Genomic DNA, 24,434 nt, shown 5'->3' on the forward strand with positions numbered 1-24,434 from the left:
TGTTACGGAGGCACTTGTGCTCAGAAATCGAACTCAGTATTTCTTAAATATCATCCTTTGCAGAGACTCATTTATCACTCGAGATCAAATGCTTGGTTAAAATAAACTAGAAAAAATATTAAAAGTAGAAAGTAATGTCAATAATTAGTAATTAATAATAATCATTGATGAGAATATCTTGCTCAAACGACAACCGGCTATTGCAGGTAAACTCCATTCATTATAGATATGGGTTGACTCACATTAGCGTTCAAAGTCACTGAAACATTACCGGTTATTCCGGTCATATTTGGCTGTACTTGTACCCTCTTTGTTTTGTTCCTAACACCTTTGTCGCTTTGATTCTCAGCTTGCTGTGTTCGGTTCTGCTTCGCTTGTTGAAGATCCTCTCTTCTTCCATTCATCTGTTTCTAGGTAACCCTTTTTCTTCTTTTTCTCTTTGCTTAATTTTCTCTTTTGAAAGTTTTGATTTTTGTTTTGTTTTTTGTGATTTTTTGTGTATGGTTTTTGTTATTTTTTTGAGTACTTGTAGAGGAATTTATGATTATTGATGAGTTTTGAGGAATTTATGCATGTGGGTATGTAAGAATTAACATGGAGTTGTTTAGTTTAGTACTGAAGATTGATGTATAGGGAAAATTTGCTGAATTTTTTAGTCAAATATGTGAATTGAGGGTTATGTGATGTTTGAAATTTGATGGGAAAGTTATCTGAAAGTTTGTGATTTTTGTGTGTGTATAATCATGCTGTTAATAAGGTTTTGAATTGCAGTTACAGAGAGAATCTGGTTCTAATATTGCTGATGCGACCATAATCAAACACTTGTGAAATTGATATTGGTGGTTGATGATGATTCCTTTTGTTTTTCGACTGTAGATCGTCTTGTAGAGGAGCTTAGACGATGACAAAGGGCAAGGGGACTGGGAAGACTTCGAGGGAAGTACTGAAACCAGTTGATGACCGGTTAGTTTCTTTATTATCGCAACTTCTCGTGTGATATCTTTGTGTTTTCCGATGAAATTGGTATCTGATTAGAGGAATAAAATAGTGATGGCACATATGTATGTCTGTTGTTTACAGAAAAGTAGGAAAGCGAAAGGCTGTTTCTAAACCCGAGAAGAGTGCACCGAAGGCTAAAAAGGAGAAGGCTAAGAAAGATCCCAACAAACCAAAAAGGCCTCCCAGCGCTTTCTTTGTCTTCCTGTATGTATCGATCTCTGCGTTTTCTCACTTTCTGTTGTAGCTTCTTTTAATTATTATCTGACTTATCTCCCTTCTTTCGTAGTGAGGATTTCAGAAAGACTTTTAAGGCAGAAAATCCTAATGTGAAGGCTGTATCCGCTGTAAGTTGCTTACACGTTGAATTGCGCTGTTGTAGTGTTGTGTATCGTGATGTATCCTTTTCTAATTCGTGTCTGAAAATTTTGATTGAAGGTTGGGAAGGCTGGAGGAGAGAAATGGAAATCCTTGACTAAGGCTGTAAGCAATGCAATCTTTCATATATTCTGTTGAAGAAGCGAATTATAATTTAGTCGGTCTCATTCTAACTTTCTTATTTTTAATGTAAAGGAAAAAGCTCCATACGAAGCCAAGGCTGCTAAAAGGAAAGTTGAATATGAAAAACTTATGAACGCATATAATAACAAAGTAAGCATATCCCCCTGCTTCTAGTTTTCTTGTTTATGTGTTTTGATTGTCTTGTTTATGTGCTTAACTTTCCTTAATGTTGATAGGCGGCAAGTTCAGTCGAGGATGAAGACGAGGAATCAGACAAGTCCAAATCTGAAGTTAATAATGAAGATGAAGCAAGTGGAGAGGTAGTCCAAATTCCTTATTCATCTTCTTCTACTTTCATGAATGTATCATAAGCGTGTTGAATAAAGAAAAACTATGAAAACAAACTTTCCTTTATGTGTACAGGATGACCACCAAGATGACGATGATGAAGACGACGAGGACGAAGATGACGAAGAAGATGATGACTGAAAGCGTTGTGCATAACTTGAAATATGATGTTTCATTGGTGGAGGGAAGCTAATATGTATTTTGTAGTAGGCTACTTTTTCGATATCTATGTTGGTTGAATATCTGTTGTCTTGTTGCTTTGCTGTATGATATTTTGCCGGCTACTCGAGCTTCCCTCAATTGTTGTTAGTTATTGTACTTAAATTCTCCTTTGTGCATTGTGCCTCAAATGTGTAGGCTTAAGTATTATAAATTTCTCATTCTGATCAATGCTTTATTATGTTCAGTTATGTAGTTTGTGTACTCAACAAATCAAAACCAAAATGAAATGCTACTGCTTCAATGAATAAAATTAAAGGAATACAGTGACAGTGTAACATATTATTTACAAGCAATAGATTTGAATGAGGTTTCTTCCACTATGAGGCAACCATAAGCTGTGATGAGATGATATGAATATAGGGTCTAGCAACAAGAGGCAACTTTTCTATATACATAAAAAGTCTTTTCAAATTCTCCTTGTTGATTGAAGCAATATCATCTATCTCATTGCTGCTCATGTACATCCAAAGATCACCCGAGTTTACTCTTTTAAGACTGTCCCGACAGAACGGGCAAGATTCCGATCTTCCATGCCTAAACCAACAGTGAAAAAAAAAAGATTCAGCAATTGTGACCGCAATATAACATTTATGGTTGCATTTTTGTCAGAACTATGAACACAATTGGCTTACCAATCTCGGTAGCATTTCATACACATCGAATGATTGCAACTGGGCAATACAACCATGGTGTTGATCTCCATGCAAATATCACACTCTTCTTCATCCTCTTCTTCTGTGTCAATTTCAGTGCTCTTTCCTTTGTTTATCAACTCTTTATGCCTGTACTTAGTAGCGCAAAGATGTTTTTGTTTCCTATCATCAACATCAGTGATTCCTCGATGAAGTTGCAATAAAGACGGAAACACCACACCTGGTTATTCATTTAGATTGTAAAACACTTCTCTGGAAAATGCAAAATCGCGTCTTAGTAACACTTAACACTTACCATAGAACTCCTTCAAACTGGCTTTTCTTTCATATATAGACATGGTTGTCTTCCCATCTTTATATGCCTGCAACAAAACCCAACATGTACATCACTCACTAGGATGACAACAAAACAACAATCTGAGGTTTTACTCTATCATATATAATCATGATAAGTTGTTTCTATAAGTTCTCTCCAAAAGTCTAACAAACATTTATAACAGTAGATAAGTTCAAATAAGTTAATCCAAACACTGGCGCAAAGAGGCCGAGAAAATCACCTTATAGATAAGAATTTTAAGCAACCCTAAGGCTCCGGCGAGGTAACAGTCAGTCCACTGAACAAAAAAGAGGAAGAAATGGGCAGCTGGGCTATAAGACAATCTCATTTGAAGGCAGACACCATCTGGATCACTTGGATAATCAGAAGCTCTGATTCAAAACATATTTTCCACAAACATCAATCAAAATAATCAACTTTTTTCAAATTTCAATATTGCAACATCAAAGAAAAGGTTCACACAAATTGAATCTTGTAACACCAAGATCAAATAAAAAAAAAATCACATAATTCAATAGCTTCAAGAGAGGAATGAATAATTACAGTGTATTGGCAAAATGAATGTCAGCTTCAAGAGCTTTGAGGGAATCCTTAAAAGACTTTCTCATGATCTCTCTATTTTCTTTTTCTTCTAATTCTTTCTTCCTTTTTTTCAGAACAAACCCCATTCATAAATCTTTCATAAAAAAACTGTCAAATTAAAATTAAAAACTTATAAATTAATTAATTAAATAATTAATCCGACGAGAACAACAACAAAAACAAGTACCTCGTTTTACCTGTGTGATGGAAGAACATGATAAAGAACAACATCCTCGTACCAAACCAAAGTAGAAAAAACAACAGTCTTTCAGATGTAGCGAGAGATCAGAGAGAAAGTAAATAGTAGTTATTAACTAAGAATGTGTTGTGTTGTTGTGTTGAAGGGTACTCACTTGAACTACACGTAACTCATTCGTTCTGTACCTTTATAACACACACGTATTACACGTCATGGTCATGCTATCAGGAGTTTCTTCTTCAATTACCAAATTACCACTACCTCATTTTCCCTACAAAATAGAAAATCATGCAAAGATTTATTTGCATCAATGTTTCTTCTTAAGACTAATTCTCACTGTTTTTCACCTCATGCAAATACTCACTTACTAATAAAAGGTATATATGGGGACATTTAGTTTGGATCAATTCAAAACAGTTTTGGTTCCCCATGGTTTAAGCTACTTAATTCTATTGATATAATATATTATATTATGGAAATAACTTATTAATAATTTTATAGGTATATTTCTAAGGAGTCAGAGGGGGTGATCAGGGGAGGTGGATAATGCATCGTCTCGCTATAAAACTCTCTTGATCGTGTGTTTACTCTCTTGATCGTGGGTTTACGAGATCGACTGTCTATTTATTAAATCAATCGACTGCTTACTAAAGGTGCAACTCTTTTTTTTTTTTAAATATGTTGTTTGTTTGGAAAATAACTCACATAATATGGGAGAATGGGGAAGTGACATGTCCAAAATTTATTACGAGGTGGAATGAGTCATAGGAAAGTTAACCATGCTCTATGAAATAACGGTGGATTGACCGTGCACTCCCAATGATGGTTGTTGTTTTCAAGAGGCTTAGGATCCACATCATCATCAGTTTCGAGAATAAACCCTTATACTTGATTCATGTTTTGTTAGCCTTTTACCTACTCAAAGATTGAGGTAGATATGTCCGACTAAGCGAAGACGATGTTTCAGGTTTCATCATGGTTGACATCTTCCAAGTCTTCTTCTTCAGATTCCTCTAACCTCGGGTTCTCGACTTTTACTGCTTTTGAAGAACCGTCAATGATTCTTCTTGATTTTATATCCAATTCGACTCTCTCCCCAATAGTGACTAGATCAGAAAAAAATAGTGAAGAGGTTCCAACCATTTTCTCATAAAATGGATGTTTGAGTGTATCAACAAATATGGTGACTCATTCCTTCTCTAAAAGTGGAGGTTCAACATGGGAAACAATTTCTATCCAACATTGAGCATATTCTTTGAAGATCTCATCATCCATTTTTGTCATGTTTTGCAGCTACATTCGAAAAGGATTCAAATCAATGTTATACTCATATTGCTTAAAAAACTCAACGATTACAATAGACGTACATCTATTTAACCAATATGTTATTCTTTGCACTTGGATGACTATTAATTTATCAAAAGATAAGGCTTGGGACAACTAAGTTATTTTCGGGAAGGAGTAGCAATCTCAAAGGGATCTTTAGTTTAAGTGTGTCCGAAGAGAAAACTCCAAGTGTGACACACGTAGCATATTTATCTTAATGTACATAACCCCCAAGCGCGAGGCGTGGAGGGCGAAGTGCTTAAGAATAGTCGTCTGATGTATAACATAGACTATTTTCTCGAATGCACAAATATTAACTTTTTTGACAAAAAAAATTAGCAACTGCCAATGTTTTGCAATTTTGTTTTGTTATTGATTCAAAATGTGTTCTTATTTTTAAGTGTCAAACTTTTGCTTAAAAAGTATAAAAAAAATTCATATTCGATGTTCGGAGATCTTTGTAGATACCATAAAAATCAATTGAAGTCTTTGATAATTCAAATGCATTTTGGAAGCTTTTGAGACCGTTTCGTGGAAAGCAGCTTATTTGAAAAGCACTTCTGGAAGTATGGAAATTCAAAGTTGTGGTGAGGAAATCAATTACCCCGTTTGGGGAAATCGATTTCCTAAAGCTTTTTCAGTTTTCTGGTTTAAATTTCTGTTGCAGAAATCAATTACCAAGTTTGGGGGAAACAATTTGCTGCGCGATATTTTGAATTTTTAGTTACTTTATGGGCTTGTTTTGGTTCCAAGTTGTATTGTGTAGTATCCTATAAATACCCTCATGTAATATGGTTAATGTTAATGCCACTTTACATATTTTTCCTCAATTACACTCTCTCACTCAATATCCTTATTCCCCATCTTTTCTAACACTTCATTTTTCTCCAATGATTGACCTACAAGCTTTGTGCTTGTTACAACATTTGGCATCAAGAGCCTTGGTTCTGATCCTTAATCCGCTGCAAAGATGACTACTGTATCCAATGATCGTGTTCCCTCCAATCTTCCAAACCTTGATCTGAAGAACTATGAAAAATGGTGCAAACAAATGAAGGTGTTGTTTGACTGTTAAGATGTTCTTGAAGTGGTTAACAATGGTGTTGAACCATTTGGGGCAGCATCTATTGATGCAGAGAAGGCTACACACAAGAAAAAGGAGAAGAAAGATTACAAAGCACTCTTCTTCACTCTTGTGTTGATGGTGACAACTTTGAAAAAGTTGGCAATTGCGATTCGGCGAAGCAAGCTTGGGAGATCTTGAAAAAAGCTAATGAAAGGACTGATAAAACAATGGTGGTGAAGTTACAAACTTACAAGCGTCAGTTCTAGTTGATTCAAATGAAAGAGAAAGAGACTATCAACGAATATGAAAAATACAAAATAGTATTCATTACATCACTATACAAAATACACCACAGTACAATACAAATTTTAAAATTTTATATGGTTAAGTTGTAATTAAATAAAACAATTTATTATTTATTTATAACAAATACGTTTTTGCCACGAGAATGCTGGATATCTAATATCCAATAATCTTGAATACAATTTTACTTAATCAATTTTCATACTAAGATGGAATGCAATTCGATCCAAATGTAACTTTTCTTTTGTCTAGACGATTCCACCAAAAGAAAGGATAATTTTGGCTAAGTTTGCAAGTAACGTAGTGAATCAGTTATTCAAGAAGCTACCATTTCTTAATCATTTAGATTTTAAAATGATGGTTGATTGGACATAACAAATTTCACACGTGTTAATCCTTAAGCCAAACAACTACTATTTCCTCTTATATTTGTATCTCTATGGTATAATTTCGTAATAGTACCTCTCTAGTCTTATTTATAAGATAAAAAATTGTCTATCAAGTAAGAAATTTTTATGTTGATTTTCTTTTTATTACATATATTCTTATGGGTTTAATTTATATGCACTGACAGTGTAAAATTATTTTACACTGTCATCCAATAGAAAACAAATAAAGTGCCTTGTCATTAAAAGAATTTTTAAATTAAAGTGTGTTTTATTCTGATACAATGTTGTGATTGGTTGACAGTGTAAAATTATTTTACACTGTCAGTGTATGAACTTTTTTCTCTATTCTTATAAATAGAATTCAGAATCTTTTGCTCTCAGAATATAAATAGTATAATAAATTCTTTTATTCTATTTCTCTTTTCTATTATTTTATTTAATTTTAAGTGAATTCGTTATTAGCACGAAACTCTACCAAACTTAAAAAGAAAAAAACATTGAAGTTCTAACCATTAGAAGTAATATTGATCCTTTCTTTTATGTTTTTTTTTACTTTATTAGTTTATTAGTTTTGAATTTTGATATGATATTATATCTTATTAACTTATAAAGCATCCCTGAAGGATGAGAAAACAATAGTTTACTATGTAGTTCTTGAAGAAATTACCAAGCATGGATAGCAAAATAATAGTTTAATATATATTTTTCGAAAGTTTTCATGAATGATAGAAATTTAATAAGTTTATATTGTTCCCGAAGAACATATGAAGTATCATAAAAGATCGAAAAATATTAAATTTCTTTATATTGTTCGTGAAAAACATAAAAAAAACATCCCTAAAGGATCAAAATATATTGAATTTATTATATAGTTACTGAAGAACATATAAAGCATCTCTGAAGGTTAGCAAAATAATGAATTTCTTATATGGTTTCTGAAGAACGTATTCGGAAGGATAAAAAAAATTATGAATTTTTTTTTATAGTTCCTGAATAATCGAAGATAGAAAAATAATAAATTTGTTTTATAGTTCTTGAATAACTGAAGATTTACAAATATTATTATTTTTATTAATAAAAGAATTTTTGTGATTGAATTTTTGAAGAACTGCATAATAAGATTTGTGATTGAGTTTCTCAAGAACTTCGTAAAAAAATTGTGATTGAGTTCCCAAATAACTACAAAAAAAAATTATTGTTGAGTTCGTGAAGAACTAAGCATTTACCATACGTTGATTTACATAAGTATTTTAAAATATTCACAACGAATAATATGTTTTTATCATGAATTATAAAGAACATATCGAATATTATAACAAAATTAGTGTTGAAATATTCTTAAACAATTGCATACATCCCCAAAGGACTCATTTTTAAGTATAATGGTAAAAAATTATACAAATCATGATAATTTAATTTTGATTGATGAAATTATTTATAGTTTCTGAAGAACTTAAAATTTAATATTATTATTAATAACATATTTTATTTCAATTGATTAAAAATATACTGTTTGTGATATAGTTTCCAAATGAGATAGTCGTTTTTATAGTTTTTGAAGAACTAATATTCAACATAAATATCTGTAATTAAAAACTTATGTATTTTGTTTGAAAGAGATGTGAGAGAAAGGAAAATTTTAATTACATGATAATTTTATTTATTTGTTAGTATTTAGAATTTAGTAGTGATTTCATTCTCTATGATAATTTATTCTATTTGATGATTTTATTTTTTATTTTTTATTTTTGTTCTCATATTGAATATTATGTTTTTATGACCTATCCAAGTAAAAAATATATATTATTTTTTTATTTTTAATTTATCAAAATTGCAAATATTTATTTTATAATTGATGTTATTAATTTGTGATTAATTTTTTAAGATTGAAAAAAATTAATGACGTTAGTTTAATATTTATTTCATAATTGTATCTTATATATTTCAGACTAATTTATTAAGATTGAAAAAAAAGATTTTACTATTTTTGTTCTTATGTTTCATAAGAAAATAAATCATTCAAATATAAAGTAAATGAATAAAAACTAATTTCTATGTGTACAAACTCATTTACGACTTCAGTTTTTTTTCTTCATCTTCTTATTTTTTAAAAATAAATAAATATATGAATTAAAGATTTGAATTCTTTTGGTATGATAGATATTTATTTATTTTTAAAATTTTAAATTTCAAAGATAAATATTAGTGATGATTTGATTGAATAAATTATTTTCTTAAAAATAATGCAAATTATGATATTTTAATTTTGTTTATTAAGTTATATATCTTGTATAAAATTTGTAAAGTTATTTATTTTTATTGAATACTTTTTGTAGGGATATATTTACTCCAAGAGTAAGTGTTGAACACTTACTCCAGATCATGACCATTGATTATCATTAATCTAACGGTTTTAATTGATCATTTAATTTAATTATTTTTAAAAATATTTTTTTATATAAAAAATTAATTAAAGCCATTCATTTTTGGAAATATATATAAGCGAAAGAAAATATAGTAATGTATTTTATGTACTATCTAATTATTATCAAAATTTATAAATTTTTTATTGAGATGTTGAAATTGTAAATAAATTATATGCCATTCATTTTTAAAAATATATTTTATATAAAAAAATTATTATTTACTATGGATTGAATCAAATTAGAAGAATAGAATCATACGTAATATTGTAAACTAGAAGTTTACATATCACACGTAAGTATATAATTGGCAAAATTGGTTGGATCATCTCAAATGTATTATGATACGAGAATTACTTTTAAAGAACCAGGAGTTTCTTCAATCCAATAAAATTTATGTGTTTCTAAAGAAAAATTTGAGAAATTGAGTTTTTATGACATTCATTGTTGCATCGACTAAAAGATCGTAGAAGTGTTCAAAACCAAACCAACCCAATAGAAAACCGCAAACCAAACCAAACCAAACCAAACCAAACCAAACCAAAACTGCAAAAAAATCGCATTTGGTTCAAATTTGTTTGGGTCATCTTCTAACAAAACCGCACGGTTCAATTCGGTTTGCGATTTGTATTTAATAAACCGAATCAAACTGCATTATGTTACAACCTAATTTTTATTTAACTCACATCCAACCCAAACTTGAACCTATTATACTTTAACCTTATGATTACGAACAATTTTCTCATCCTTACACATATGATTTCAGTCCCGATCTTTTCAAATCTCTCATAGCATTATCGCGTCTTCTTTGCCACATACATCTTCCCTCTTCTTCTCCAATCTCTACTATCGTATATTCTTTCTTTTTCATCTTCTCATTTTTATGCAAATGTTCTCTATTTCAGTTTCGTTTTTATTACACATCTTCTCTAATCTCTCAATTCATTTGTTTTTTTCTTTTTCATCTTCACTAATCTCTCGTATCTTCTATTTTTTTGTTTCATTATAATAATTTTTAAATTGTTTTATGCTATTATTTTATGTTTATTATTCCACTTTTGTCTAATTTAATTTTTCGATATTAAATGGAAAGTTGTTGTCAAAATATGACGAGTTTTGTTGTTATTTGATAGAGTATGAATGTCTAAATACAAAGTTATGTTGTCATCTATATGTGTATGTATGGCTCAATAAAATATTTGTAAAAAACCGAACCAACTGAACCGAACCAAACTGCATTGGTTTGGTTTTTTTTTCTAAAATCCATCCGAACCAAACCAAACCGCACGATTTTTTCTCTTGCGTTTTGGATGATTTTTTTCGTCAAAACCGCCCCAACCGCACCGCGAACACCCCTCATGCATACTCACAACCAGAAGTTTGTGAATATTTTCTCAACTAATTAGACTAAGATCTTGTTTTCTGTATTTTTTAAAATGCTTGTATAAGTATCACATATATTATTAAAATTGATATTGAATATCATGTAATATATGTTCATAAAAGAAAATGAACATAAAGATCCATTCTTTAGACGTCTAAAGTTAATTATATGATTGATACTTGTGAGATCATCAATTCTAAATTATATATGTGAAACACCCAAAATATGGTATTAAGATATTTATTCGCATTAAGCCAACAAGTTAGCGTATGATAATTCTCCCCTTAACTTACAAATTATTTTAGGTTAAGAACCATATACGTCTCATCTAAGTAAATTTTTTGATGTGTTATGATTTTTCTATTGCTTCAATATAGTACGTTAATATGGGTTTTGAAAGAATGTCAAGAAAATATATTTCATGTGAATTCTGTATTTGAACATATATCTTAATCCAATAATTGGATACTTGTTTGAAGCCCATCAATTGATAAATTGATTTTCTCAATATTAGGGGGAGAGAGAAAAAGCAGCTAAAAGTGTGAACCAGGAGTTCAAATGAACATTTTGAAATAAAATATTAATTTATTATTTTGATCCTCGAAGTTCAAACACTATTCATTTGCAAAGTTTATGAAAGAGTAAAGTGCAATCTCTAATATCCACTTTCATTACACTCATCTTAAATTTTGAATTGACTTGTGAGTTATTGTGTAAACCATGCAGGTCCACTCCGCGCCACCGTAAAGAAGATTGGAGCTGAAGGTTCAAAGAAACACAAGAAAGAGGGTTGAATTGGATTTCTATATTTACTTCTTTTTCGTTAACCCAAAGACAAATAGCACAAAGCTAACAATGATAAAGAACACAAGTATTTCATCCTGGTTCATCGTTAACTAGGCTACCTTCAATCCACCCACCAAGGTGATTTTGCCTTATCAACAAGGACTTAATCGACTAATCAAAACCTTTAACTACAACCAAAAAGAATACCCATCAATTTCTTCTCAAAGATTCTGACTATACCTTGGTCCCTCAAGGAAATCAAATCAAAGACTACCCGTCAATGACTTCTCGAGTATTGTGACTAAACACTTAGAGTGTGTTTGGATGAGGTAATTGGAAATTTTAAAGGATTTTAAAATCCAAAGCAATTCAAATGATTCAATTGAAATCCATTCATTTTAAATTATTTTGTTTGGATGGAGTATTAAGATAATTCATTGTTAGATTTTTGGGGTCATTTTTTATAAAATATAATTTTTTTGGACCAAATTAAAAAATTAAAAAGTAGGGACCAAATTGCAATTTTTAAAAATTTGAAGAACCAAATTGTAAATTTTAAAAATTATTAAGGACCAATTTGCAATTTTAAAAAACAATTAGGGTCAATTTTGTAATTTTGGAAAATATGAGGACCAATTTGGAAATTTTGAAGAAATAGTAGTAACAAATACATTTCAAAGTATGAAGGAATTTGCAAATTTTGGAAAATATGAGGACCAATTTGCAAAGTATGAAGGAATTTCAAATTCTTTGGTTTTTGGTGTCATTTCAAAATGATTAAATTTAACTTAGACAAAATACTCCATAAATTTCCATCATTTTAACAATTCTTCATTTTTGTATCCAAACAATAAATTTTGTACAATTCATTCTAAATTCCCTCAAAACATTACATTACCTCATTAAAATGCTTCATCCAAACACACTCTTAGTCACTCAATGAATTTAATCAACTGGTTAAAATTACAAGGTTTTGTGTTTACAAAATGCTTCTTAGAAAGCTGATACACACAGTTTCAATACAACAAGATTTACAAAGAATAAGTTATAAAGCTTTCAAGATAACAACAAATTTCTTTTTGTGTAGATTCTCAACATTATGTTCTCAATGTTTCTCTCTTGATTTTTCTTTTCTTTGAATGTGTACGTTGTGGTTCTTCTTTTCCATTGCTTCAAGGTCTGCTTTATATAGAAGATGAATATATCCGTTGGAGTGTGAAATTGGAATTTCACAAATCATAGTTGCAAGAAGACGTTTGATGCACACTAGTAGAGTGATGCTAGCAGTAGTGAGAGGAAGGATGAGATGTATTTAAAAATTTGGTGCTGACACACAGTCCTTTTTGTAGAGTAGCATAGAGGATAATGATTTTGTATTATTATAATATTTCCACACAATCTTCCTGAGTCAGAGGCTTCTAAATATCCCGAGTCAGAGGCTTCTAAATATAAGTTGTTGAAGCTTGATCAGGGTTCAAAGTTATTTTCTCTCTTTAGTTAACTTCTTTAGTAAGTGGCTTCTAATAAAATTTGTGGAAACTTGTTCAGAGTGTCTTAAGAGCTTTGAGAAAGTTGAGACTTCAGAGTCTTGAATTAGATTCATTCTGGATAAGATCCTTTCACGATTTGACTTGATGCTTTCAGATGCACATTTGCTTGTAAACACATCTTGTATTCATCATTGGTTCAGAGTGAGTTTGGTGTCTACATCTTTGATTTATGCGAGAGCTCCGCATAGTATCCAAAGGAAGAATCTCAGATCCATTTCTAGGGTTACACCGGAGTCTAAAGGCGATTTCCATGTGGAGATGAAAATACACTATTCATCTCTCGACCTAACACTGTCCTCGCATTTTTGTTCTGCTGAGGCTCTCACCAAGGCGGCGTCTTCAATATACTACAAGTTCATAGTTAATGATGCCCTGATACTCCAAGTTAGTAGTTAACTCAAGATGTCAATCCAATGTCGGGGTGCATCATGTTGGTACCACAAGATTTCCATGTGATGCACTAGGATCTCTTTAGAATGGGACAAAAATCCTAGGGTCACAAAGCATTCCTGAATAAAGGTACCTCAGGCCCCTCTTGCAAAAAGACCGATCAGTAACTACCTCAAGTCGTTGCTCGCCATCCCCGCTCAAAAGGAAAGACTCGACAGGGGGAAGCATGTCATCGGCGATCAAAAGGCGTCCTGTCGAAGCATCGGATAAAGCAATTCTACGTGTCCAAAAATCAAAGGCCAACCTCAAGCTACACTCCCCAACGCATTCGACTTCCCAAACATGAATCAACATGCAAATGCAAGGCAAGGCATCTTGACACCTTTTCAAGTCAAAGAAAGTGCTTAAAAGCGTGAATTACACTCAATCCAAAATCACAGGAAAAGATATCGGTCAAAGACCCCGGATACCATCCATCCATACTGGAGTCGTCGTTGAAGGTTATATACCTCATCATTTTATTATCTATTTGTAATAAACTCAATTCATATGAATATATATATATATATATATATATATATATATATATATATATATATATATATATATATATATATATATATATATATATATATATATATATATCTTCCTGTGTTGTGTGCTTCTTTGTCTCTTTTTGCTAGAATGTCCAAAACAGAGGAACGAAGACAAAAGGCCCAAGTGTGTATCTGATACGAACTTAACGCACTTCTACGATTCTGGTACGGCTTAAATGCACTTTGTACCAAATTTCATGGATGTGTATCTGATACATACTTAACGCTTCTATGCAATTCTATTACGCCTTAAACACATTCCATTTTGAACTACATATTTGATACATACTTAAGACATATATGTGAGTCTAATAGGACAAACACTGTATGCATCAATGTGTTTCCCATACAGACTTAATGCTTCTTTACGATTCTGATACAGCTTAAGCACATTTCACGCCCGATTGCGTATCCAATACAAACTTAACGCATCTATGCAATTTTTATCCGGCTTAAAACACACAGTCTGCATGAATGTGTTTCCGATGCAGATTTAAAATATCTATAAGATTCAGATACGACTTCAACATGTTTAATGCCCAATTGTGTATCTGATACAAACTTAACTCGTTTCTACAATTGCGATATGGCTCAAACACACATCTCACATCTGAGGCTTATTAAAGGCATTTGTGCATAGCTGGCACAACCCTTCTGATGCAGTCCATCCTACGGCGTAGGTGATAGAGCCATGAGACATCCACCTCGATCCGTACCAAGCTTTAATGCCGGGGATAGGGATCATGCCTTTGGTCGAGTATAGTAAACGAGTATAGCAACCAAAAATGGTAGCTAACATTATTAAATGCACCAAGTTGCAAAAAAATAGGAAAATTCCCGGGGCATATTTGTCAGTTCATTACAATTAAATGTGTTGTTTCTTCAATAAAGCAAACAGTAGAGGCTCTTACGCCCAAAACTGACATCTCGTCATAGATGATGAACGCTGGTGGTCCGACATAAGTTCTAAGGTGAATAAAACTTCATAGAGCAAAAGAGAAAATCCATAGTTATGACAATTCGTAAGCAACGATAATGTTAAAGTAAAAACCTGTGCAAGGCTCTAAGGTATACAATACTTGAAGCATCAAGGTAAAATGTTTAATTAAATATTCAAAATCGTTGCACCATCCTTTTGACTGGGTGGGCGGCGACCTTTTCCAAGAGAGCCCTAGGAATCCAGAATTCCTATAAATACACCATCCTTCAAGGGGATAAGGGACAACTCCCAAGTAACATTTACTTACTTACACTCATTCAAACACCACTCTAAGAACACTCTGTTATGAGTAACCCTTGCAGCATCATTCCAACCGCACACATGCGACCTCGTAGCACCGGCCAACAGGAAGACCTCTCGCCTCTCGTGATTCGTTCCCTAAAACATCCTAAAAACTAATGTACAAGCCTACTCGCCGCCGTGAGCTAGCCCTTATGTCATTCGTATAATATACCTACTAAAACCTCTAAATTTGTCTGCCCTTGCAAGGAAAACACATACACATTTCTTGACTAGTACAATATATATGTGTGTTTTTTTTTTTATAAAAGAAAATAAATTATATTAATTAAATAGAATAAATTTAATGTTAAAAGAATAAAATGAACCTTTAAATTTAAAAAGTATATGATTTGGTGTCAAAATAAAATAAATCTCTCCCTCTCTCAATTATATTTTTTAAATAGACTATTGAATTTTTATAATTTACTATTTTTTTTCCAGAGTAAATTATTTTAACCGTAACTTCTTGAATAAGATAAATAATAACAACAATAATTGTCATAATTGGAAAATGTGGGATGACATTAAGGTGGCAAAAATATCTATACCCGCGGACAGGGCCGGTCCCGGCTTTTTAGAGGCCCATAACAAATAAATAAATTGACCCCTAACAAAATACAAATGTTTTACTATCCTCTAAAATGAAAAAGAATTTCAGAGACAAAATAAAAAATATGAAATCTTGATTGTTTCAAACCATAAAAAAATTTCAATGTTGATAAGTAGCCATAAGCAAATCATTAAAGAATTCAAAATCGAAATATGAATAACTGAATTAAGAATGAAAATCTCTGAAGTGTCTTGATTGCTCCAATTTCTAGGCAACATCCACCATCTCAAAAAACAATGAAAGTGGTGTTTTCTTTAACTTTAAGATCCTAATACGCAGGTTTACCTGTTTCGTAAAAAGTTTGTTTTTATATTTGAAAAATAATAAATCAAAGAACAAATTATAATAAATTTGATTTTTTTAAAAAAAATTGATAATAAATTAATTAATTGTATAACAAACTTTTAAATATTTAATTATAAATATAAATAGTCTCTAAAATTTAAACTAAAATAAATTAAAATAAAATTATAAGGATTATAATAAATAATCATCAAGAATAAAATTTAATTTAAAAGTTAATTATAATTCTTAATTGATTATATATAAAATGTTTTATTTGAAAGGTGTTAATTTTATAGAAATTTTGTAAAGAATGGACATGCATGCAATCATAGAGGACAAACCGTTGCTGAAAAATATTATTTGAAAAATCATGAAGCTGCTGGGATTCGATTCGAACCGAGAACAATAAGTTTCATAAACAAGCGCCAAACACTGAGCTGCAAACACCATGTTTGATGTTTACTTCGCTAACAAATATACATATTTGTATTTTACTCTATAATTTCTTGGCTACACCCCCTAAAATGAGGCCCCTATTTAATTGAGGCCCTGGGCTGGGCTGTGGGTCTGCTTCCCTTGGCCCAGGGCCGGCCCTGCCCGCGGATTTACGCAAATAAAATCTGTCACAGATACGGGGTGGGTAGTTTAATAGATACAGGGCAGATATAGATATCCACAAATAAAATAAATGAATATTTAAATATCTGATTATTAATGGATATGAATACGGGTTTAATGTTACCCGTGCCCGCAGATATATGTATCCGTTAATAAATTGTAACAATTATTTAAATAGAGGAGGGATCAAAATCATCAAATTACACCCAAAGAGTTACACCACGAGTTACACTTATTCAATAACTACATTTTGAATTAATACTTTTTAAATTCAACCGTTGGATTGAAACATAATATCATATAGATCATACCTATAAAGTTTGAGCTTAATCGATAATGATTTACTATGTCATTGAATTACATCAAAATTAACGTTATATGAAAGCTCGTTTTGACGTTAATCTTTGGATATCTTGATCGTATAGTAAATCATTATAGATTAAGCTCAAACTTTATAGGTATGATCTATATGATATTATGTTTCAATCCAACGGTTGAATTTAAAAAATATTAATTCGAAATGTAGTTATTGAACGAGTGTAACTTGTGGTGTAACTCTTCGGGTGTAATTTGATCCCTCCTCATTTAAATATTATTAGTTTATTATACTCTATATTTTCATCTTCTAAAAAATTAGTCTTCTCATTTATATATATTTTTTAAGTTTTCTTTAAGAAAACCTTTATATATTCTATACAAATCTTATTAGTCATTTCATATTTAAGCATCTTCTATACTCCATACCTCACTTCAACAATTCCACCATCTAACTAAGCAGTATCGCTCTTTTTCCGCCTAATAGTGTCATCCTTTCTACTCCTCCGTCGTCCGCTCTTCCACCATAACTCACAAATTTTGTTGTTAAAATAAGCGAGATTTGTACGAATGTTATGTGATAATAACATCGCGTGTCTTTAAAAGAAACTGAAAATATTTTTTTCAAAACATAATTTGTTTAAAAAAAATAATATTATTTATGAATATTTGTAAATATCCACTAATACCTTAAAACCCGCGAATTATCCGTTTGACAGATATCCGTACGAATATGAATATTATATTTATCTAACAAGACAAACACAAATATCTTACTATATGTCCCTTTGGATATCTATTTACACCCCTAGGTGACATAACCAATGTGGAGGAGCGTGTCAAGTAAATTTCTCCAAATAGTCTCCAAAAGTGAATACTAATTCGATATATAAAAAAAAAGTCATAGTGAAACCCTAGCTAGTGAAACTACAAGGCACAATTCCTTTGTAACATTGTAGCACGGACAGGTGGCAATTTCTTTAGGATAATACTTGGCCTTACATTAATCACTGCTTAAGGCTACTTCTCTACTAGTCTAAAGTAGCCATATATTAATTGAAGAAGTATAGATTTAAAAGATTTTAATTTTGTGACAATGACATACCAACCAATTAGTATTAATTACCAATAGAGAATATGGATTTGGACAAGTTAAACGTTGCTTGCACTAGACTACTAGAGAAACACACATATACATTTCTTTTCACACGTGTGCATACATTATGAATAAACCTTCACACGTGCTAATATATTTCCTATTCTAATGGAAGAGATACAAATTAATATTAGAGAACTAGCTACCAAGGAATCTTTCCAAACAAGGCCATTGATCTATAATTACAATAACTCCAAACACTTGAAAAATATGGAAATAGATTCTTTGCCTACAAGTATAGAAAGCAATACAAACACCTACTTAACTAAAATTGTCTTTGAACAAGAAATCAATTCTATAGCTCCCTCACAAAACAGGGTTAAGCAAGAAACTTTTCTATGAAGGAATAATGAATTGTTGGAGTAGAGAAAGTAGGACTCCTGAAATTGTGTGCATCCTCGGACGGATTTGGACCCCTACAACAGTCGCACGATGTAGCAATTGTGGAATCAGTTAGTCTTAAATGAGAGAAATCTCTCACTAAATCTAACTGGTTTCCACAACTACTGCATTGTGTAACAAAGAGGATCCATCGTGTTGTAGGCTTCATTCTCGAGAGCCTCGGGATCTTAAAAGATGAATCATTTTCAATCTCTGCGGTTTTAGAATCTAAAAAGTATTGATATCATCAATAGAGATTTCTTTGGGGACCTTCAAGTTTAATTGTTGGGTTTCCCATTTAGCACTTTTTAACTTCTGAATGAAATCATCAAACTTATCTTCCAATTCCATTAGACTATTGGCAAGTTGATCACATACATTACCCTTCTTCTCCCAGTTCTCGCTAAGCCAGAATGTCTGCCAGATACTTCGCAATACCGATAAACTTGTAGCTCCAACCTGCAATGTGATGATAGATGAAAAGATACACCTCTTCATGTTTCATTGATTTTGAGCTTGAAACATTAAATAGGCACCAACTTATAAGGGAAATAAAGCATACCTTGAAAGAAACATAAAACTTCAAATCATCTAGCTGCTGGTTCACCACAAGAATATATTTCTCATTTGCATATAATTTGAGAAGATCCTCTACCTGCACACAATTATGACACTAGTCTAGTTATATAATTTTCAAATGTAAAATAAATAGTTATAAATTTATCGGTTTTCTTCATAAAACTGTGATAATAGCAGCCATAATGACCCTATACCATAAAATGAGATCTGTCCATGACATGCATCTTCTCAAAGGGTGAGCCAAAAATTATTTTTGGCTTCATGAATTGTGACCAAACTAATATATTCTCTTCTTTGTTGCACTCCATGCATCCTGAAATAAATCCATTCGGAAAATTGGAAATTACCTGGAAGGGTGTAATAACTCACAATAAAAACCACTTAATTTAGCTAAGTCTAACCTGGAACAGTGGAATGTAAAACATGTGATTTTACCAGTATGCGAGCACGCTTAAGGTTTATCTGCAAAAATCAGTTACTTAAAAGGTAAGAAAATTAAACAAATCAATCGTTAGAACAAAGATTGATAGATCTTTTTCTTTACCGTGTTAAACTGGAGAACTGAAAGTGATTTATAACGTAGCCAAATATGAAGAAGTCGTATACATAACCAAGTTGATGAAATCACAGTATATGATTTTACAAGGCCAGGAGTATCCTGCGGTCAAAAGCTAAAAGACTATAACATGGACACCGACGGTATTGTGGTGCTTCTGCGATAAGAAAGAGGTATCCAGAAAAATTACGTAGTTTACCAGTATCAATATGCCCAAACCAAGGCCAACCAATTGAGCTACCATTTCCCAAACTTCTTCCTGAGATATTTTGGTGAAACAATTATTGTCATGAATGCATTATACTACAAGTTATTATTCAATGCTTCTTTAAAGGGACCAACACAAATATATTTTCTCCTGATAAAGATGTATTCATAATAAGGGAGAGTTAGATTTGATGCTTGAAAGCATGAAATCATGAAGGCTCTATAGAAATGATCATAAGTGAATGGCATGAGAGTATACATCACCTTTGCTGCTACCTCTCCTAGATTAGCTGAAATTGCAAAGTGGCTTTGAATCACTCGAGAAGAAGGATCTTTAAGTCCTCTTGCTATAGCCTGTTTTAATGTCAAACACAGAAAATCACAAAATCATATGTGCTTGTTTTCAACATACCATAATCATTACTGAAAACTGATAGAGAAACAAGGAAAAATGCGTCCGAAAGTGAAAATTGTATTTTAGGCTTTAGGTGATTTATAATAGAGAAGTTTTATTAGTTATCTTTTTGGATAAACAACTTACTTAAGCCCTTATAGCATATGTGCTTATCAAATAAGCTATGTTGGAGAGCTTCTGGATATTCGTTAAAAATAGCTTATGGACATGTTATAAGTTGTTTCTGTAAGCTCTCATAAACAGTACCAAAGATGTTTATGCTAATAGAAAAACTCAAATTAGTCAATCCAAACACACCCCAAAGGTTTGCTAAGACTTTACCTTAGTAAGATTTCCAAGCGATGCCAAAGGAAGAAAATATCCAGGATGTAACTGGGTTGTCAGATCAAAAATGCTGCATGAGATACCATTTTGTTAAGGGTTTCTTTAGAGCTATCTTTCATTAGCATATGTTCATATGGAAAAACAAGAAGGCGTGTTCAGACCTTCCGGCACTGCCAATGAAGTCTGCATACATTCTCCATTGCTTTGGATCGTCATCAAAAAGATTTCCAAACCTCCCACCTGGAAAAACTAATAAATGTCAGTTTAAATTAAAAACTTAGCACACAATCATCTGCTTCCTTAAGTTTTCTTCATGAATTCCCAGACCAATGAATAAGCGCCCGACAGCTCCAATGCCATCCTTTGATACCCATCTAAAGATGAAAGCATAAAACGTTCAATCAACCAAAGAAAAGTCAAATGACAAATAATGGCTGCAAAGAAGCAATTAACAAGTTTAATTTTGACATACTAGTCAGCAAATCACAACCAATTGTTTATGTTACTTAAAAAGTAGTTATAATGATATGAGAATTTTGATTGATTGACAGTGTAAAAAATATTTAGGCTCAGAGTATATGAATTACATCCTTAACATATTATTGTATGCGTATCATTACGGTATTACTATATATAAAATTGGAAAATTTGAAATTCGTAATTCACCTGATGGCAGCAGCAGAAGCAGCTGCCGTGGTTCCAGAGAAAGAACCGACACCAACAGCCTGTAAGTGAAGGGGGAAATTTGTCACAGGACAGAGATACAGTCAGCATTCCCAACATGCACAATGATACTTTGTGCACTAATTATCAAACTCGATGCTAAGACCACCAAATGCATATAAACCAACCATAAAATTAATCAAACATTCATAATTCAAACACTCTTAAGAAAAAGAAAAATAATCAACAAGAATTGCATGCCTTTAGCAAACTTGAAGTGACTATGGTTTGACATATCCATCCAGTCACATTGGTCGGGAACTGTAGTAACATGTAACGCAAATAATCATCTGAGACTGATCCTGCATCATACTGAGAAAGATAAGTAAACAAACGGTTACCCTCCAACTTCATCTAGTCACAGAAGTTAAAACTCTAATATTCTAGTGATCCTTAGTTCAGTCTTTAATCAAATGATTAGAAATTTATCACCTGTTAGATACTATTCCTGTGGCATCAAGTTTTAAAGTATTTCATACCAAAGAAGAATGAACAATGAAATTATTAAAGGGAACATGTTTTGATGACAGTGTTTATCCAATTTTCTAAAGCTCTGAAGTTTAACAAGAAGAAAAACAACAGAAAGCTGTTTAACCTATTATACATTATTAATAAAATGAATTTATGTTAATTACCGGGAAAGCCTGCTGGCAAAACAAAATCTTTAATCACCCGTGGAAGCCAGGATAGTTTTTCATCAGGAGAATGCAAAACACTGGGCTTGTTTTCCGTAGACCTATCCTCCTCAATAAGAACTGTTCGCAACTGCAAATCATCTCCTAAAATGTATCTGCTCATAAGGGGAAGAAAAGGTCATAGTTGAAGTTTCTTTTGGAGGAGACAATCATTCTGATATTTATGCAATAATAAAATAAAACAAATGGAAATAATAAAAAGCATAATAGGTTACACAAATACTCCAAGAACTTAGCAAGGTTTTAAATTATGACTGCAATCACTGCTTCAGTTAGTCACTATCTTTGATATTGCAGAAAATTATGGACAAAGGCAATTGATCCAGCTGCAGTTGTGTTGGCGGGAAACAACAAAACCCTGACCAAAGTTGTCAAGCATAAGATCTTAAGTAGAATCGGTCGGCTTGTGAAAGATCGTAAAACCCAGGTCGTTAGCACACCACTTAAGATCCTACCGAAGGGAAAAAGGATAATTTCATACACACACCCACGCACACACATACACACATACACTAAAACATGAAAATCATAATGTAGGCCCAAAAAAAAGATCCATCACATTTTTTTACGATCTTGACCACACCGGCGACGAAAACAATCTTTCTCTTACTGTAACACTTTCAAGCCTCCTTAGCACATAAGATCATAAGAGCTTCTGGTCCAGCACTCGATCTTGACTACAATGACCTCGACGTTTCGGTCACAATTGCAGTCATGGACTGCAAATTCAATTTAAAGCCCTTGGCAACAAGCAAACACCGCCATGACTATTCTTATTCATATAGTTGATGCCTATGAAACACGAACACAGGTGACAGGCACTAGATAGATAGACCTTCGGTATGAAGCATCGGTGCTATATAGGCCGATGCATACATTGTTTCTAATAAAGCAATTTGTATATCATCTATGTTTTCTGATAGGGATCGCAAATTAAGATAAATGAAAAATATAATATTGATTGAACTAAGAACTATTACAGAGACTGATCCCTATAATCCCAGAGCAAATGCTCCTCAGAGGAGAGATGAATCTCTCTCTGCCCAAACCCTAACCCTAATAGGAAAATCAGAAAAATAATAACATACTAGCTATTGCCCCATACACTCCTATTTATATGGGGAATACTAACTGAACTAACTCCTATTTATTTAGATGATAAAAACTAACTGACTTAGCCACTCCTAATTATTTGCGGAATAAAAACTAACTAATTGAGCCAACTCCTATTTATTTGGTTTGGACTAAGGCCCAAACCAATATCCTAACATTTTCTAATAAAGTAATAACTAATATGCATTAGTATTTCATAATCTTCCAACTCCACAAGAATGTGCACTTAAGCAACTAAAAAAATCATAAACTAAACTAAGGGAAACAAAGTCTACAACATAAGGTATAGTTAAGTAAAAACCTCTTAGCAGTACCATTGCTGTATCTCTCCACCAATATCACCTTTGATAATCCTTCACCTCTAAAACAACACAACAAAATGGGAAAAAGTTTATCAGTACACAGAAACACATCAAAATCAAAAGCTAAGTTTCATCAATTCAAATGAGCCCCTCATAAAAATATAATCCAAATTCAATAACTTCCCATGTCCACTACAAACAAATAATGCCAATGTAACCAAATGCTTCAATCAACTTGTAAAATTTCACCCCTTTCGTTTGTACAACATATAAAAATGCAACCTTTAAAGTTTTATTAAGCAATAAAACAAGCAAAGAGTTTAGTAACAGACCCTCCATTATCATCATCTTTGAAACTGGAATGTTGAGAGGAACATAGGATTTGAAAACAACGAGGCCTAACTCTCTTCAATTTCTTCTTCACCTTTAGAGAAGAATTAAATGCAGTTGAAGAGAGTGAGAATTGCAAGGTTGTGTGAGACATTGAAAAAAAAAATCAAGCTCGGAAACTTGTTATAGTTGAATTTTGAGAAAATTGCAAGCTTTGATGATGTTCATTGCTTCTTCTAATTCTAAAGATGGAACTAAAGTATCAACATATCCAAAGCTTGAAACGTAGAAAGAGCCACGAATCCGGCCGAACCGGTTAATCTATTTGAACCGGAAAATTGTCGTCCAATGTGAACCGAACCGTATCATTTTTTGGGCTAACAAGTAGGCCTTTTTCATAAAATAGCCTTTAGAATTAATTTTAAGAGAGGACTACTTTGTACACCCTCTCCCCCTATGCGTTTTCTTTTATAGAAGACTAGTAAGTTAGTA

At 32.1% G+C, this 24,434-nt stretch overlaps 3 protein-coding genes across 6 annotated transcripts; 1 reads left to right on the forward strand and 2 right to left on the reverse strand.

Moving 5' to 3' along the window:
- The first annotated feature begins 256 nt into the window (after nt 1-256).
- LOC131637204 (high mobility group B protein 1) lies at nt 257-2,235 on the forward strand. The gene is made up of 8 exons (XM_058907792.1): nt 257-414; nt 877-963; nt 1,081-1,203; nt 1,286-1,343; nt 1,435-1,479; nt 1,570-1,647; nt 1,734-1,817; nt 1,921-2,235. The coding sequence occupies exons 2-8, from the start codon at nt 902-904 to the stop codon at nt 1,984-1,986; spliced, it is 516 nt and encodes a 171-aa protein (XP_058763775.1). The 5' UTR covers nt 257-414; nt 877-901; the 3' UTR covers nt 1,987-2,235.
- A 42-nt stretch (nt 2,236-2,277) lies between these two features.
- Nucleotides 2,278-4,014, reverse strand: LOC131637202 (E3 ubiquitin-protein ligase AIRP2-like). Of its 2 annotated transcripts, none has more exons than XM_058907791.1 (6): nt 3,837-4,014; nt 3,601-3,733; nt 3,278-3,428; nt 3,016-3,082; nt 2,700-2,940; nt 2,278-2,601 (listed from the first exon to the last, which is right to left on the reverse strand). In XM_058907791.1, exons 2-6 carry the CDS (start codon nt 3,723-3,725, stop codon nt 2,385-2,387), a joined length of 801 nt encoding a protein of 266 aa, XP_058763774.1. In that variant the 5' UTR covers nt 3,726-3,733; nt 3,837-4,014; the 3' UTR covers nt 2,278-2,384. The 2 variants fall into 2 exon arrangements, with proteins under 2 accessions (XP_058763774.1, XP_058763773.1); XM_058907790.1 differs by having other exon boundaries at nt 3,601-3,747.
- Nucleotides 4,015-18,472: 14,458 nt separating this feature from the next.
- Nucleotides 18,473-24,207, reverse strand: LOC131637193 (protein root UVB sensitive 5). Of its 3 annotated transcripts, none has more exons than XM_058907778.1 (15): nt 23,945-24,207; nt 23,612-23,671; nt 22,138-22,292; nt 21,710-21,804; nt 21,446-21,510; nt 21,107-21,153; nt 20,941-21,019; nt 20,777-20,849; nt 20,305-20,394; nt 20,033-20,092; nt 19,822-19,935; nt 19,679-19,739; nt 19,472-19,590; nt 19,261-19,353; nt 18,473-19,157 (listed from the first exon to the last, which is right to left on the reverse strand). In XM_058907778.1, the coding sequence occupies exons 1-15, from the start codon at nt 24,094-24,096 to the stop codon at nt 18,927-18,929; spliced, it is 1,494 nt and encodes a 497-aa protein (XP_058763761.1). In that variant the 5' UTR covers nt 24,097-24,207; the 3' UTR covers nt 18,473-18,926. The 3 variants fall into 3 exon arrangements, with proteins under 3 accessions (XP_058763761.1, XP_058763762.1, XP_058763763.1); XM_058907779.1 differs by having other exon boundaries at nt 22,138-22,555; nt 23,945-24,009; XM_058907780.1 differs by lacking the exon at nt 23,945-24,207 and having other exon boundaries at nt 22,138-22,555; nt 23,625-23,643.
- Nucleotides 24,208-24,434: the final 227 nt, after the last annotated feature.

Source organism: Vicia villosa, unplaced genomic scaffold (assembly GCF_029867415.1).
Source record: "Vicia villosa cultivar HV-30 ecotype Madison, WI unplaced genomic scaffold, Vvil1.0 ctg.001941F_1_1, whole genome shotgun sequence".
NCBI lineage: Eukaryota > Viridiplantae > Streptophyta > Magnoliopsida > Fabales > Fabaceae > Vicia > Vicia villosa.

What these genes read in the sequence shown, in the direction of transcription:
- LOC131637202 (XM_058907791.1), bottom strand. Translation starts at nt 3,725, where the DNA reads ATGGGGTTTGTTCTGAAAAAAAGGAAGAAAGAATTAGAAGAAAAAGAA. An exon ending in TTAAAATTCTTATCTATAAG is followed by an intron (nt 3,083 to 3,277) that starts GTGATTTTCTCG and finishes GTTTTGTTGCAG; the next exon opens with GCATATAAAGATGGGAAGAC. An exon ending in ATGAAATGCTACCGAGATTG is followed by an intron (nt 2,602 to 2,699) that starts GTAAGCCAATTG and finishes CTGTTGGTTTAG; the next exon opens with GCATGGAAGATCGGAATCTT.
- LOC131637204 (XM_058907792.1), top strand. Translation starts at nt 902, where the DNA reads ATGACAAAGGGCAAGGGGACTGGGAAGACTTCGAGGGAAGTACTGAAA. An exon ending in GGAAATCCTTGACTAAGGCT is followed by an intron (nt 1,480 to 1,569) that starts GTAAGCAATGCA and finishes TTTAATGTAAAG; the next exon opens with GAAAAAGCTCCATACGAAGC. An exon ending in AAGATGAAGCAAGTGGAGAG is followed by an intron (nt 1,818 to 1,920) that starts GTAGTCCAAATT and finishes TTATGTGTACAG; the next exon opens with GATGACCACCAAGATGACGA.
- LOC131637193 (XM_058907778.1), bottom strand. Translation starts at nt 24,096, where the DNA reads ATGTCTCACACAACCTTGCAATTCTCACTCTCTTCAACTGCATTTAAT. An exon ending in TAGGAGAGGTAGCAGCAAAG is followed by an intron (nt 20,093 to 20,304) that starts GTGATGTATACT and finishes AAAATATCTCAG; the next exon opens with GAAGAAGTTTGGGAAATGGT. An exon ending in TGGACAGATCTCATTTTATG is followed by an intron (nt 19,354 to 19,471) that starts GTATAGGGTCAT and finishes AATTGTGTGCAG; the next exon opens with GTAGAGGATCTTCTCAAATT.